Raw genomic sequence first — 16950 nt, forward strand, 5'->3', positions numbered from 1 at the left:
GGGACAGGGGAGAAAGAGGAGCCAAATTTCTAAAGCAGGGATCAATATATTTATTAATACTGCGGATATATTTTCATGGATTCAAACACTAATGATTTTAAAGATGGAAACAACTTCCTTGCATGCATGATTAGATGCCCTAATAACTCTTGGAAGAATTCTTCAGCTGCAGTGCACTTTTAGGTGGTGCATAAAACCACAATGAAAATAGAGCAAAATGCTGAAGGCTTTTTCAGAACAAAAGCTCACTCACTCAGTGTTCAACTTCAGGTCCCCATATGTTGCTGGACTATTGGATAAGGTGGCTAGGGATGCTGACAGTTGTAGTCCAACAACATCTGGGGAACCAAGGTTGAAGAACACTGATTAATGTGGACATCTGGTTCTAAATGTACTGTTCCTCTAGCAAAAAGCCTTGTGTGCCCACCAAAGGATCACTTCCAGCTTAGTGGAAGATCACTACACAAGAAAACTGATTCTCAAACCCAAGAGTGTAAGCCTCTGCAGAGGTTCTTGTAAAAAAAAACTGCTTGCAGTGCACTGGATTTTACATGTTACACACCACATCTTGTTTATTAACTGAGTTTCTCACAGAGTAATGTGACCCCCAACATGTTGTGGTTGCTCCACTGAAAGCTTTCAACTAGCACTTGTACAACCATTCACACAACTGCACAAACACATTTTCTTTCTCTGTTCTTTCAGTTCTTTGGATCCAAGACCAAATTAAAACTGATATATGTCTACCTTCCATTAAACTGTATCAGACAAAAGTCATTTCTGATTAGGTGATGTGATGTACATTTTGACGGAAAATAATCACTAGGAATAGTTTGTTAAGAACAGCTGGTTCACAACTGCCACCCAAACTGAGGGGTTTGTGTGGTCATAGTTCTTGCTGATAGCATCTCATTTACTTACATTGTGAAGCGTTGAAGCTCTCTGCTCTGGAGTTGCAATGTCCACTTTATTTTTATGGTTATCAGGTAACTGTATTGGTGCAGGCAGTTTTGGAAAGTATCGCTTAACAAGGCTCACCTTTCCCTAGAATGAAAAAAGAGAACCAACACTTTTGGCTCGGCTTCCAAATGAACAGAAAACTTCAGTACAGTCGTACCCTTGGTGTCAGGTGGAAGGGCAGTTGTGTTATACGGAACCTCCAACGATCTTGCAAAGCAGTTCCTCCTCTGGCGAGCAGGAAAGCCCCACCTCCAGCGGAGAGGAGGTGCAGGGACCAGGAGATGCCAGGGAGAGCCTCAACACCGAGCCTGAGCAAACTGGAGAGGAAGAAAGTACCCCTTTGCCAGCGCCAATTCTGCACAGTAGGTTTTGGCGCAGGGAGGGGAGGAGAACGTTGGGGGCCACGCGACTATTATGCTGGGGGAGGTTCAAGGACCGACCACTCCCAGATTCTGCTAGCGATTGAGCCAGACATGAACTTATGACACTCTTCACTGTAAATAGTTTCCAGAATAAAGCCTGGAAAAGACAGGTTGGAGTCTTGCCTGTTTGCTCTCAAGCAACCACACCACCACCTGACACTTGGTTTTTAAACAGCTTAGTTCTCAAACGTTTTCGCTCCTGAATGCCGCAAACCCGGAAGTGACTGTTCTGGTTTGAAAACAATTTTTGAAAGCTGAACATCCGACGGGGCTTCCAATTGGCTGCAATAACTTCATGCAGCCAATGAAAAGCCGCACTTTGGTTTCCAAATGTTTTGGAAGTCAAACGGACTTCCGGAATGGATTCCATTTGACTTCCAAGGTATGACTGTATGTGTTTCTTTCAAGATCACACTCTTAGTCAAATGACTAATGTTACACTCAGATTGCTCGGTGGTCAGAATACTTATTTACTCCTGTGAAATATGAAAAGCTACCTTCAACAAATGGCATAAGACAGTTAAGTTCTCAGACATTTGAGAGCCATACTTGGAACAATTTGCATGAAGTACATGTCCAGAGGGCTCTGCTGGAATCTATTCCTCCCCCCATCTCTTTTCCCTTCCCTAACAAACTCCCTTCCCTCTTTTAGTTTGTTCTGGCTGTATTCACTTTAACTGTAAATAATAACACTCAAACTGTCCAATAATAAAAAATGGTGCCCGGGTGACAGCAGCAAGCCATCGCTAAATCACACTGAGCAAGCTGGAGTTAACTCTTTATTATAGATACAAAAAACCCAATCAGAGGCTGTGCCTGCATGCCCATCTTTGCTCCTCCCACTCCATGACTCCCCTGGTTCTGGGAGACCAGAGGCAGGAAAGCTTGTCACAGCAAGAGGGGGAAGACGCCCCATGCCCCTTCACAAGCCTGACTCATCTCTGCCTCTTGGCCTCTCACTCTCCTGTTCAGCTCTGTCTCTGATTCTGGACTTCTCCCTGCCACAGACTCTCCCCCCTCACCAAGCTCTGTTACCTCTTCAGTTTCTGACATCTCCTCCTCTCAGTCTTCTCCCTCTGACCATTCATTGTTGCGCCACCACCAATCCCCAGGCTCTGAGACTTCTTCCCTTAGGGGTTCCCCAACTTGTTCCTCCCACTGTTCCTCTGTGTTCCACCAGTCCCTGACACTTGAGTTCAGTGCCAGAACTGTCATGAGAAGTGCCCTGCCAGTCTTCACTCAGTGGCAGAGAACATGTGAAAGTCTCAGGTTTAGACCCTGGCATCACCAGGAAGGGCCGGAAAAGATCCCTGCCTGAAACTCTAGAGCACCAGCAACAGCCAGTGTAGACAATGCTGAGTCAGAGGTAGCCTTGGTATAAAGCATTTTCCTCCAGAAAGTACAACTTACCAAAGCAAGAAGGCATTTTTCCAATTTAAATGTCAGTTCTGTGCAGAACTTTCCTCCCATGATGCTGGTAACTTCTTGTAGGTTATAGCATTCAGGATAGTTCGTCACATAACCAATACGAGATGCTAAAAATTTCTTGGAAGGTAAAAGAAAATACGGTTGTAAAAGTGTGCTTTCTGCAACGGTGTCTCAGAAATAATGTACAGCTAAATTACAATGGAGTTTCAGTTCTGAAATACAAGCAACTTATAACTTACACAAGAGCCTCCCAGAGACCAGTAGGAAATCCTGAGAGCTTAAAAGCTCTCTTCTGGGGGTGCGGGGAAGACCCATCCGGTGTGCTGCTTCCGGAAGGTAAGAGTGTGTTTGTGTGTGCATGTGTTTGTGTGTGGCATTTGAGTACTTTTCCATGTATAAGACTCCCCCATGTATAATTGGGGACTCAATTTTAAGAAAATGGGGGGAGATGGCTCAGAGTTGTTGAGCTTTTTTGGGGGGAGGAAATGCCGGCATCCACTAATCCATCGCCCACTTGCAGCAGCAACAGTCGATCACCAACAGACCCTTCCCAAGCAGAAAATCACTTAACGTGACTGAGAAAATGTGTCAGCTAACAATCGCACATATCCCAGAACAGCAGCCGCCAACTGAGGCAGTGGCAGCCAATCCACAGCAGTCCTTGCTGCAGAAACCAATCACCAACCCAATTAGAGGAGAAGCGGCCAATCCAAAGCAGCCCTTCTAGCAGCCAACAATCAGCCACTAAATCTCTTGCTTGCGGCTGCAGCTCCTACTTGCGGCTGCAGCCAATCACACCCCCCCATCCACTATCCATATATAAGATGAGGCACACTTTTGAACATTATTTTAAAGTAAAAAAACCTCTAGTATTATACACGGAAAAGTATGGTAAATACATTTTTGCATATACAGTGGTGCCCCGCAAGACGAACGCCTCGCAATACGGAAAACCCGCTAGACGAAAGGGTTTTCCGTTTTGGAGGCGCTTCGCAAAACGAATTTCCCTATGGGCTTGCTTCGCAAGACGAAAGCCCATAGGGAAATCTCTGGGACAGCGGGGAAGCGCAGCGCATTTAGAAGCGCTCGGGGAAAGCAGCGCACTTCGCTGCTTTCCCCGGAGTGCTTTTAAATGCGGGCGGCTGGGAGGGAATCCCTTGGCCCCCCGCGGGACTTCCCGAAGCTCTTCTTAAGTCCGGCGGGGGGCCAAGGGATTCCTTCCCAGCCGCCCGCTTTTAAAAGCACTCTGGGCAAAGCAGCGCACTTCGCTGCTTTCCCCGGAGTGCTTTTAAATGCGGGTGGCTGGGAGGGAATCCCTTGGCCCCCCGCGGGACTTCCCGAAGCTCTTTTTAAGTCCGGCGGGGGGCCAAGGGATTCCTTCCCAGCCGCCCGCTTTTAAAAGCACTCTGGGCAAAGCAGCGCACTTCGCTGCTTTGCCCAGAGTGCTTTTAAATGCGGGCGGCTGGGAGGGAATCCCTTGGCCCCCCGCGGGACTTCCCGAAGCTCTTTTTAAGTCCGGCGGGGGGCCAAGGGATTCCTTCCCAGCCGCCCGCTTTTAAAAGCACTCCGGGGAAAGCAGCGCACTTCGCTGCTTTGCCCAGAGTGCTTTTAAATGCGGGCGGCTGGGAGGGAATCCCTTGGCCCCCCGCGGGACTTCCCGAAGCTCTTTTTAAGTCCGGCGGGGGGCCAAGGGATTCCTTCCCAGCCGCCCGCTTTTAAAAGCACTCTGGGCAAAGCAGCGCACTTCGCTGCTTTGCCCAGAGTGCTTTTAAATGCGGGCGGCTGGGAGGGAATCCCTTGGCCCCCCGCGGGACTTCCCGAAGCTCTTCTTAAGTCCGGCGGGGGGCCAAGGGATTCCTTCCCAGGCCGCCTGCGTTTAAAAGCACTCTGGGCAAAGCAGCGCACTTCGCTGCTTTGCCCAGAGTGCTTTTAAATGCGGGCGGCTGGGAGGGAATCCCTTGGCCCCCCGCGGGACTTCCCGAAGCTCTTTTTAAGTCCGGCGGGGGGCCAAGGGATTCCTTCCCAGCCGCCCCCTTTTAAAAGCACTCTGGGCAAAGCAGCGCACTTCGCTGCTTTGCCCAGAGTGCTTTTAAATGCGGGCGGCTGGGAGGGAATCCCTTGGCCCCCCGCGGGACTTCCCGAAGCTCTTTTTAAGTCCGGCGGGGGGCCAAGGGATTCCTTCCCAGCCGCCCCCTTTTAAAAGCACTCTGGGCAAAGCAGCGCACTTCGCTGCTTTGCCCAGAGTGCTTTTAAATGCGGGCGGCTGGGAGGGAATCCCTTGGCCCCCCGCGGGACTTCCCGAAGCACTTTTGAAGTCCGGCGGGGGTCCAAGGGATTCCCTCACCGCCGCCCGCCTTTAGAAGTGCTCGGGGGAACACCTGCCCCAGCCGCCCCACTTCGGAACGCTGTTCCGAAGTGGGGCGGGGGGGCGGGGACACCTGCCGCCGCCGCCCCACTTCGGAACAGCTTTCCGAAGTGGGGCGGGGGGGCGGGGACACCTGCCGCCGCCGCCCCACTTCGGAACAGCTTTCCGAAGTGGGGCGGGGGGGCGGGGACACCTGTCCCATCCGCCCCACTTCGGAAAGCTGTTCCGAAGTGGGGCGGGGGGGCGGGGACACCTGCCGCCGCCGCCCCACTTCGGAACAGCTTTCCGAAGTGGGGCGGGGGGGCGGGGACACCTGCCGCCGCCGCCCCACTTCGGAACAGCTTTCCGAAGTGGGGCGGGGGGGCGGGGACACCTGTCCCATCCGCCCCACTTCGGAAAGCTGTTCCGAAGTGGGGCGGGGGGGGCGGGGACACCTGCCGCCGCCGCCCCACTTCGGAAAGCTGTTCCGAAGTGGGGCGGGGGGGCGGGGACACCTGCCGCCGCCGCCCCACTTCGGAACAGCTTTCCGAAGTGGGGCGGTGGGGCGGGGACACCTGTCCCCGGACCTGGTCTGAAGGCGGTTTCCCTAGGAACGCATTAATTGATTTTCAATGCATTCCTATGGGAAACCGTGCATCGCAAGACGAAAAAACCGCAAGACGAAGAGACTTGCGGAACGAATTAATTTCGTCTTGCGAGGCACCACTGTACATGCCATCCCTGAAACATAACCTCTGCATAAGATGCAAGTTGCTTCTATTGCATTTATTACTGGCAGATGTATACAACTTAAATATTTGTTGCTGTTTTGAAATTAGGGTATGTGTTCCCTCAGAATATATATATTTTAACATCTTACACATAGCATCTCTCACCTAATAAAACCTCGTTTCCTATGTAGTTTTCAAACTATGTTTTTAATGGTGAGAAAGCAGCAAAGCAACCTTTTACAGCTATTACCTTGGTGTAAAGCAAGGCCTCCTCTGAAATGTTATCATAATCTTTAGAGCAACTTCTGGCAGCATTTTGAGCAAACTTCAAGAACTCGCCAACTTCTCTGCTTACAAATTCTTTCATTTGCTAAAAAACAAACATAACCTACATCATACAGCATCTTTATTTTTTACATTTATAGATAGATGTAGATATATAGAGATAGTAGGTATTATTCACACTCCAAATGTGATGAAAGAGACACATTTACTTGGGCTTTAATGGGAAAATAAGACCAAGAGACAATGCTGTGTTGTAGTCTAGACTGAGTTTACAAAAAGAATACACACAACAGAGATACAACCAATGCTTTTTTCTGGGGGTCCTCAAGCGTATGAAGTACTGGCACCATTTTTTCTAGAAGAAAAGCACTGGATACAACCAAAATGTTGCACTAAATCCTTTGTCTGCTCCACACAGCCCCTTGCTTCCCCTTATCTGTTATCTTTCCTCACCTTTCATTCTCTTTCTGGCTCTCCCTCATTCCTGGTAGTTTTTTCTATCTCTTTCCCTCTTCTTTCCTTTACTGCTCTGCTGTCACTCAGCACAGCATTCCACACCAACCTCCAATCAAACTTGGCTGCTGCGTCCTTCATTTCTCTTCCTCCCATCCAGCTTTCTTTCCAGCTCCCATCCTCTGCCTTGTTTTGAAAGTGTCTTGCACAAATTCAGATGGCAAAAAGGGACAACAGTGGGCTGCATGTGCACTTCTCCTGCCAGCTCCATGGCAGCCACACACACAGGCAGAGTTCAGAGTTTTGCATATTTAATAAAATTTGTATGCCACCTGATTCTAAGGGGCAAAAAACTCAGGAGTGTAACAGAGGAAGCTCAGAAGCAGGACCCCGGGGCAACAATGCTCCCCCCTGAGAACTGGTATGTGGGATCTTTTGCATGCAACACACACACTCTGCCACTGAGCTATAGCCCTTCCCCAAGGCCACCTGAAATGCACCTGCTGCTCCACAAATGTGGATTTGGTGATTTTCATCATCTATCAGGATTCATGAGTTGCCAAGCTACTGCAACCTCTTCTTCCTTTGCAATTCTCAGTGGGGTGGGGAAAAGGGACAGATCTACAAGGCAAACTACTTTACACAAAACTTTTCATGAAGCAGCCATAGCTTGGCTGGAGAAAAAACATTTTGCACCTAGTAAGGTAAAGGTAAAGGGACCCCTGACCATTAGGGCCAGTCGTGGCCGACTCTGGGGTTGCACGCTCATCTCGTTTTATTAGCCGAGGGAGCCGGTGTACAGCTTCCAGGTCATGTGGCCAGCATGACTAAGCCGCTTCTGGCAAACCAGAGCAGTGCACGGAAACGCCGTTTACCTTCCCGCCGGAAGGTACCTTACCTTACCTATTTATCTACTTGCATTTTGATGTGCTTTTGAACTGCTAGGTTGGGACCGAGCAACGGGAGATCACTCTGTCGGGGGGATTCGAACCACCGAGCTTCCGATCAGCAAGTCCTAGGCTCTGTGGTTTAAGCTACAACGCCACCCACGTCCCTTTTGCACCTAGTAGGTAGAGGTATATCCCTAGCAGCTCCAGCGAAAAAGGATCTGTGGAGAAGAACTTGGAGAGAGCTACTGCCAGGGAGAGTATTGCACTATAAGAACAAGGCAGCTTCCTAAGTTTATAGAACTACACACAGTAGGCTTCATGTGCCTGTACTTCAATCAGACACAACACTACTGTTTCCATGAAAGGCTACCTAGTAACACTTGTTCATCTTATTAGCAAATCATGTCACTTTTATGGGAAATAGAGATGGAACCCTTACCAGATATTGTAAATGATCCTTCTGCTCAGATGGATCGATCAGGGTGGGATCAGCATTTAAGTATGCAGACAACAGAAATAAGTATCTCCTCTGTTGTTTCTCTGTCAAACTAGAAAAGTAAGGATAGGGGACTCTAGGCTCTTGAAAAGATGCAATTTCTGCTGCAGATTGGAATGCCACTGCAGCTGGTTTTACTGCAGGCTGCCCGCTAGAAGACTTGTTTTCTTTTGTTACATCGTTTGATATGCCTGCATTGCCTTCTGTGTGCCTGAAACAAATACAGACAATTTTTTAAAAATGTAGGCAAAAGCCTACAAGACCAACAGCCTTAATTCTCATTCAACAGGGAGCATAATTCATATTGCTACCACATTTTTAATACCTACCGTATTTTTCGCCCCATAGGACGCACTTTTTCCCCTCCAAAAATGAAGGGAAAATCTGGGTGCATCCTATGGGGCGAATGCAGGCTTTCGCTGAAGCCTGGAGAGCGAGAGGGGTCGGTGCGCACCGACAGCTCTCGCTCTCCAGGCTTCAGGAAGCTCTGCGCAACCCTTGGGAGACCGGCTCCGAGGGTTGCGCAGAGCTGCCTGCAGTCCCCGGCTCAGCACAGCTCTGTGCGGCCATCGGGAGTGGGGCGCTAAGTCCCGCCCCGCTCTGGATGGCGGTGCAGAGCTGCCTGCCGTCCCGGGATCAGCGCAGCTCTGCGCGGCCACCGGGAGCGAAGCCCGCCCCGCTCCAGATGGCCGCGCAAAGCTGCCTGCAGTCCCGGGACTGCAGGCAGATCTGCGCCACCATCCCGAGCGGGGCGCTAAGTCCTGCCCCGCTTGGGATGGCGGCACAGAGCTGTCTGCCGTGCCGGGACTGCAGGCAGATCTGCGCCGCCATCCCGAGCGGGGCGCTAAGTCCCGCCCCGCTCGGGATGGCGGCGCAGAGCTGTCTGCTGTCCCAGGATCAGCGCAGCTCTGCGCGGCCCCCGGGAGCCGGGGGCGAAGCCCGCCCCGCTCCGGATGGCGGCGCAGAGCTGCCTGCCGTGCCGGGACTGAAGGAAGATCTGCGCTGCCATCCCGAGCGGGGCGCTAAGTCCCGCCCCGCTCGGGATGGCGGCGCAGAGCTGCCTGCCGTGCCGGGACTGAAGGAAGATCTGCGCCGCTATCCCGAGCGGGGCGCTAAGTCCCGCCCCGCTCTGGATGGCGGCGCAGATCTGTCTGCCGTCCCGGGAATGCAGGCAGATCTGCGCCGCCATCCCGAGCGGGGCGCTAAGTCCCGCCCCGCTCTGGATGGCGGCGCAGAGCTGTCTGCCATCCCGGGACTGCAGGCAGATCTGCGCCGCCATCCCGAGCGGGGCGCTAAGTCCCGCCCCGCTCCGGATGGTGGTGCAGAGCTGCCTGCAGTCGCCGGATCAGCGCACTTCTCCCCATCGCCAGCCCCACAAGCTCGGGGGACAGCGGGGAGGCAGAGCGTGCCTTCCCACTGTTCCCCGAGCTGGTTCTTCCAGCCCCGCACCTGGGGGGGAAATAATTTTTTTTTCTTTATTTCCCCCCCCAAAAAACTAGGTGCGTCCTATGGGCCGGAGTGTCTTATGGGGCGCAAAATACGGTAACTTTCTAACAAAAATTCATAACTAGTTTTGTCAAACCATCATGACTACTTTGAAGAAACACCACCAGCTTGGTCAATGGCCAAGATCCAAGAAACCACTTAAATCCTGCATATGTTTACTCAGAAACAAGTCCCACTGTGTTCTTTCATTGTAAGTAAGAGGCTCATGTGAGCTCATTTTTTGACTATTTTTCAAGTATCCCCCCTCCCCCCTTGTCAGCTGCATAAGTAATATGTCAGACGGCATATGGAGTGGTTTTATGAGAAAAACAAACATAAAGGCCCCTTGTGCTCATGAAATTTGATTTATGGCACTTTGGATCCAGGCCAGTTTATGTTATATAAAAGCTACCCCACATCACACAGGTCCTCAAACGGTGCTATCAATTATACGGATGATACTCAAAACACTCTAATGGGTGATGGCTGGCTTACCTCTTAATTATTTAACATATAAGCATGCTCAGTAATAAGCACATTTTGGATTAACTAAACTGAGTGTTAACTGCTGATCTAGTGAAAAAGAAAGACTTGATTTACACACCAGGAAAATGTCTCAACAGTATCATGTCTACAGCTCTTAATAATACTACACAGCTGTCTCTCAGAATGAGAGAACATGTCCATCCTTGTGGCACGAACTGGCAAATTTAATTAAGCTGCTACACCAACAAGATGCTGACTCAGATGTGCCTGATGTAGGAATGTCAAGTGATTCTAGCAGCTTAAATTAGCTACATTTGACGAGGAGTGGGACGGCAGCCCATCAGGATTATTTCACGGCGTGCTGCTGTCAAGGCCTTCAGCAGAATGCAAGCCTAAATCACTTTGACAGCCCCCTTTCACCTACATCGCCAGCCTGTTCTTTATTTAGACTGACCCTTTTGTCAGCAGACTCCCTTCTTCCTCAGATCACAGCTTCTATGAGGAGAGAAGGGATGCATCTCAGGTGCGAATCCACACATTCTTGGGAGCACTGTTCTTCCATCAGCAGCCTTTATCTCGCCATGTCTTTAATGGTGGCATCATGGAATACAGACAGAGCCACATTCCTGTATTCATGGGGGTGACTATCTGTTTATATGTTCTAGCAACTACATTCTCCTCACTTACTCCTCCTCCCCAAGTTCTGTCCTAAACTGTTGAAGCCACCACCACAGCCTCCCTTAGATGCAGTTAAGGAAAGCGCTCTCTCTCTCTTCCCCCTCCCCAAGTTAACTCCTAAGACGAAGGGGGAGATACTGGTCCCATTTTCTCTTCACAAGTTAGGTCCCGGGTTCAGAATTCTTGCTATCATTCCCTTTCCAAAGGAAATCCTCTCTCTCCCTGCTGCTTTGTACAGGCTTTTCCCTGAAAAGCAACTAATTAATAACATGAGGACACAGTGGAATGAACTTCTAAGTTAACATGCACTGAATGTAATGTAAAGCTGCAATGACATATGCTTATTTGAAAATAAGTCCTAATGCAGTGGTTCCCAAACTCACCACCCCTCTGCACGCCTGGACACTTGAAAATGGCTGAGAGTCTTGGTAGATCACTTAAATAATTTTCTGCCTGTTGTAGCAAGTGCAATGTGACGTGCTAGATGATGTATAATTTAACTGTTTTTTTCAAACACACACACACACACACACAATTTTATTATTCAAATTATTGCACAATATAAAAAATAATATAAAATAAGCCTATGTGTTCTTTCCTAGAATGCTTGTTGCCTTCCAAACCAAAGTTAGAAAGAAAGGGTATACTGGTACCTTTTTGGTAGTAACAGTAGCTCAGAGAGAGTTGGAGTCAATGAGTATTTTTCATAAATATCTCGCGAGAAATACACATCGTGACCATTTTTAGGTGGAATATCCCTGGTTTTATGTAAGAAAAGGCAGAATAATGAATTAATAACAACAATAAAATGAACTTAACATTGACTAGATGGAGATCAGTTAACTTTTATCTTGAACACTGCTTGGGTACTAGAAACATGGTTTATAAATGCTGAGAAATCATAGTTTAAGCGCAAATCACTATCCATCAGCTATTAAGTCATAACCAGTTCCCATGATGTTATTGTGTCTATTCCTAACTTCTTTGGATTAAGTATTCTAATTGAGGACAATGGTGATGGAAAGTGGGCTAAATATTCTGCAAATTTTAACAGTATTGTGGCAAATTTGCTGCAACAGACTAACCATGCAAATTGCTTAGAAACTGAAATCCAGTGGTATAAAAGGCAATGGCATAATTCTAAGTGTATCTCATGAAACAGAAAAGGGAAAACTTGCATAATAACTGTACCTGCTTATATGAATGAATGAATGAATGAATGAATACTTTCCCAAACATTAATTTTTTCATCTTAGTTCCTCTCTTGACTCTACTGATTTGCCAACCAATAACAAAACCATTTGTGTTCATTATTTATTTAAAACTGGGGATGGTTTGTTTTACAGCTTGCACAATATAAATGGTTTAAAATGCATTCAAAAATATTTCTATCACAACAAATGAGAATCACTGAGAGACCATACTGAACACTTGCTCCTTGTGTTGCAGATCTTTTTCCACCTGGCCTGTGAGGTCAGGTCTCTGACTGACTCCAGCTACAAAAGCTGAGGCTGCTGAACAGATTCTTGGATTGGGGTATTGCTTAGAGCAGGGGTTGTCAACCTGGTCCCTGCCACCCACTAGTGGGTGCATTTCAGGATTCTAGGTGGGCGGTAGGGGGTTCTACGGCACAAGCTGAATCCTCCTTCCATCGAGCACTGGTGGGCGGTAAGGAAATTTTTCCATCAAGAAAGATGCATTAGTGGGCAGAAGGTATAAAAAGGTTGACTACCCCTGGCTTAGAGGGTTTTGTGGGGGGCAGGGTTGTTGCTGTTTTGATATTTTTTGCATCTTTATTTTAGATCTTATTATGATTTCTATGGTAATTGTTTAATTTAGTTGTGTACTTTGCAATGCTTTATTGTTTATGACTACTTTTGTTATTTGTTTGTAATTATGGTTTTTTCATGTTGTAAGCCACCTTAAACATGGTTTTAAAAACTATGGAAAAGCAGCATACAAATAAAATTCTGTATAATTTATTCCAAATTATGCAAAGAATATCTGCAGAAGAAAAATGGGAGAGTGCAAAATAATCTTTCCTCTGTATTTTAAGGATCTGATAAATTATCCTCTAACATATGCACTAAAATGGTAAATAATGCTTTTTAAAAAAGACTCCTAATGGGTTAAATACTGCACCAGTACAAACAGAAAGATAAACCATGGTTTATCATACAGCAAGGAGCCACATCATTGAAGAAAACCCACAATTCCCCCTCTGGTGCACCAAAAAAAAATTGTCTTGACATTCCATTGTTTTGGGGTGCAGCCTGTCACAGTAATCCTACACATACTTATCTAGAAGTAGCCCCCATTAACAATGCAATTTACTTCTGAGTAACTTGAGCTTACACAGAACTGCACTGGAAGGCAGCAATTCTATATGCTGAGTATATTTTATATTATTGAGAGGTATTATTTAACGTATCACCTTGTGATCTTGATCATTATTATGGGAGAACAGCACATATAATTTCCTAATTGAGATACAGTGGACCCTCGGGTTACGTTACCTTTGGGTAACATAACTTTTGGGTTGCAAACGCGGCCAACCCAGAAGTGTATACTTCTGGGTTTCACCGTGCGTGCATGAACATAAGCGCTCCGTGCGCATGAGTGCTCTATCGTGCTGTGCATGTGTGCAGAAGCGGCGCCTCTAGATGCAGACTCTAGATGCAGGCGTACGGACCCCCAGAACAAATTACGTTTGTATCCGGAGGGTCCACTGTAATTATAACTACATGGAAATGGGGAGGCTATGCACAGAAATAGACAGAACACCACAGTAGCTATGATGGCTCTGTTTTACATCCACTATTGGAGGAGGTATAAAAGTTCATGGGGAGCACAAGCAGGGAAGGCGGGGGCCGTCATTCTCACCTCTCCTTCTTGAGAATTTCCCATAATAGGCAACTGGCCGGCCATTGTGATCCTAGATTGCTAGACCAGGGTGACATTCACTATACAGTGGTACCTCTGGTTATGTACTTAATTCGTTCTGGAGGTCCGTTCTTAACCTGAAACTGTTCTTAACCTGAAGCACCACTTTAGTTAATGGGGCCTCCTGCTGCTGCTGCACGATTTCTGTTCTCATCCTGAAGTAAAGTTCTTAACCCGAGGTACTATTTCTGGGTTAGCGAAGTCTGTAACCTGAAGCGTCTGTAACCTGAAGCATCTGTAACCCGAGGTACCACTGTATGTTTAAAGCACAAAGGTCATAGTTTCCCCCAAAGAATTCTGGGAGCTGTAGCTTGTTAAGGGGAATGAGAGCTTTTAAGAGACACCTTATTACTGTCCCATTACAACTCAGAGAATTTTAACTCTATAAGGGAATTAGGGGCTTCCAAACAACTCTCAGAACCCTTAACAAACTACAGCTCCCAGAATTCCTTGGGGGAAGCCATGACTGCTTAAAGAGGTCCCGTGGTGCTTTAAAGGCACGGCTCGAATGCAGCCTAGATGGGCCTTTGGTCACCCAGCCCCCAGGCAGGTGCTTCTTACGTTCTTATACTGTGATTCTGTAATAACCATGCTATATTTAAATGTAGTTCTTTTTGTTATTATTACTATTTCTCACATTTATACCCCACTTTTCCAACAAGCAGCTCAGGGTGGCCTAGGTGGTTCTCCCCCTCCTCGTTTAATCCCCACAGCAATCCTGTGAGGAAGGTTAGGCTAAGAGGCCGTGACTGACTCCAGGGCCACCCAGAGAGCTTCATGGCTGAGGGGGGATTTGAACCCTGGTCTCCCAGGTCCTAGTCCAACACTGTAACCATTACACTTTTAAAATGCAACCAAATGCCTGGGGGCAGAAAGAGGCCAAAAATGGGCACCCAGAAGCTGTTAATGGTCAGCATCGGGAAAGCTTCAATGGGGAGATCCATACAGTACTGGTGGGTCGTCCCACAGTGAGTCGGGGCTGATCCATGGTGGGCTGCAGCAGGAGCACTACCACTGTGCAAATCTATGGTAAAAGATTAAGAAATGGGTCCCCAGAAACATGTTTGGGTCCCAAGCGAGTGCTGGGTCTGAAAAGGTTGACGATACTTGCTGCAGGTGGCCCAAGCGGGGCCACCACTGAAAAGCACCCCCCCCCACATTGTTCTGCAAATAGCTACACTAATGTATTTACTTAAATATGGGGCACAGAAGAACACCCTGAGGGCGCATACCTGGATGTCTGATTCACTGCTGGTAGGATAGTGCCTGTGAGGGTATGGCTGCCTACAAACCTATCTGGGAGTTAAGCCCTCCATGAAGGCAACAGGAAAACCTGCAAAGGAAGGCTGTTGCTAAAATGTTTTAAAGGGAACACAGACAGAGAGACTTTCAGGCTACATATCCCACCCGCTTGGAGGAGCGGGCTCTGCTTCCTCAACGCTGAGAGGAGAAAAGCACTCTGCACACGCTCAGAGATGCTCTTCCCTGACTGCGTCCCACAGCGTAGCAAACGACTGCAGGAAGTGAGGGTCCCCCGCCCTCTTCCCTTCGGCTCCTGAAGGACCATCGTGCCCCGAATGCGGACGGCGGCGCCTGACCGAGGAGGGAAAAGGAGGGCGTGAGACCCAAGCCGCGCACTCACCAGGCGAGGAGGTTCCCGCTCGCCGCCATCTCGCGCCTTCGGCGGCCGCTTCGCCCGGCCTGGAGTTGGAGAGGGCAGCAAGGCCTGGAAGAGGCGACCGCATTCCCACAGCAGAGCCTCGGTGAGCATCGCTAGGAACCGCCCCTGCTTCGCGGTATTACCCAACCAGCGCGGCCGATCTCCCCGCGAGGCAGTCACGTGGTAGCGAATCAGCCAACCGAAGTGCGAGACGTAGAAGGAGCTTAGGATCCATTTTGGGTGTGGGCAAGCGAGTTTCTCTCAGCCTTTTCGTCATTTTTATACCCGATATAAAGGCGGAGGGGAAAGAAACGCTCGGAGGAGCTCGGCTGAGGGAAACGGCTTCCTTAGTATTTATCTTCAACCTTTTCCCGTTAGGCTTTACTGCCCTCCCCCAGCTTTTATGCTGGAAACTCCAATATTAAAAATAAAAACCTAAGCTGTGGAATAACGCCAGTGCTAGCGAAACAGGTGAAAGTAAATATTGTATGTTAATATAAGATATTTTAATGTTTTAGAACGTTTACTAAATATTTGTGGAAACTGTATTAATTTAAAAACACTTTAGCTTATCTAATTTAATTTAAAAACACTTTAGCAATAATGACAATAGATTGCCCTTTATCCTGGGCACACACTGTGCAATAATAAGCATTTGAAAATGGCCACTAATATAATTATGTGGCAAAAAGTTGGCAAAGTACATCCAAAGTCGTAGAAAATTTTAAAAAAAGAAAAGACTAGGGCTTGGTGTTTGAATATGTGAAGTGATTATAAAAATATCATTTGTTTCATTTATTCCTCTTTTTAAATTTACGTTTATTTCTTAAATTTCTATATACTGCACCATGGGTCACTAATAACAAAGCGCTAATGTAATCATAAGAACATCACATTACACGACCCATACATTTGGTGAAATAGCATGGCTGTTTGGAAATAGTTGACCACGATTTCCAAATTTGGATGTAATAACAGGAAACTATAATTAATTGTCTTTCTGCTCTGTTTCTTTACACAAAGGGGAACAAAGAGGCTGTGTGCAAGTGATAGAGCAGGAGACTCTGAATCTCAGGGTTGTGGGCTTGAACCCCATGTGGGGCGAAAGATTCCTGTGTTGCAGGGGTTGGACTAGATGACCCTCGGAGTCCCTTCCAACTCTACACTTCTATGACCTAAGTGCAAAAAGCTGGTTAATCTGTCAGTTTACAAAGTTCTCCTTAAAGATATTATTAATCTGATAGCTAACTATTCATGTTTAATATAAATATTGATAAACTGCTACACTTGTGGGCTGTACCGTTGTAGTCTCTTCAGAAGAGCAAAACTCAGCTAAAGAGCAAAGAACTTTCATTGGGTTTAGTCAATGTTAGTCCCGGACCCACCAAGTGTCCCTATTTTTCAGGGATAGTCCCGGATTTACAGAAGCCATCCAAGTTTCTGTTTTGATCCTGGAATGTCCTGCTTTTCCTTAGAACGTCCGTATTTTCATTGTAGAAGTGTTGGCAGTTAGGGAATTATCCAACCCCTGAGCCACCTGAAGGCAACACTCTATAGGGAAGTTTTTTTTAATGTTTAATGTTTTATATATGTTTGAATCTGCCCGGAGTGGCTGGGGCAACCCAGTCAAATGTGTGGGGTGTAATAATAATAATAATTATTATTATTATTCCCTAACTAACATTTCTC

General features: G+C 47.6%; 1 protein-coding gene across 3 annotated transcripts in view; it reads right to left on the bottom strand.

Moving 5' to 3' along the window:
* The window catches only part of ICE2 (interactor of little elongation complex ELL subunit 2), a 33812-nt gene extending 18431 nt beyond the window's left edge, over positions 1–15381 (bottom strand). For all 3 annotated transcript variants that reach the window (XR_014002102.1, XM_081170527.1, XM_081170526.1), the window contains exons 1-6: positions 15244–15381; positions 11312–11416; positions 7953–8220; positions 6136–6255; positions 2793–2927; positions 922–1044 (exon numbers count right to left, since the gene is read on the bottom strand). Coding sequence is in view for 2 of the 3 variants with exons in the window: in XM_081170527.1 (XP_081026653.1) it covers positions 922–1044; positions 2793–2927; positions 6136–6255; positions 7953–8220; positions 11312–11416; positions 15244–15272 (780 nt within the window). In the remaining variant the exon portion in view is untranslated. The remainder of the gene's footprint in view (positions 1–921; positions 1045–2792; positions 2928–6135; positions 6256–7952; positions 8221–11311; positions 11417–15243) is intronic.
* Between the last annotated feature and the right edge of the window lie 1569 nt (positions 15382–16950).

Source organism: Podarcis bocagei (genome assembly GCF_964188305.1).
Source record: "Podarcis bocagei genome assembly, chromosome: 14".
NCBI lineage: Eukaryota > Metazoa > Chordata > Lepidosauria > Squamata > Lacertidae > Podarcis > Podarcis bocagei.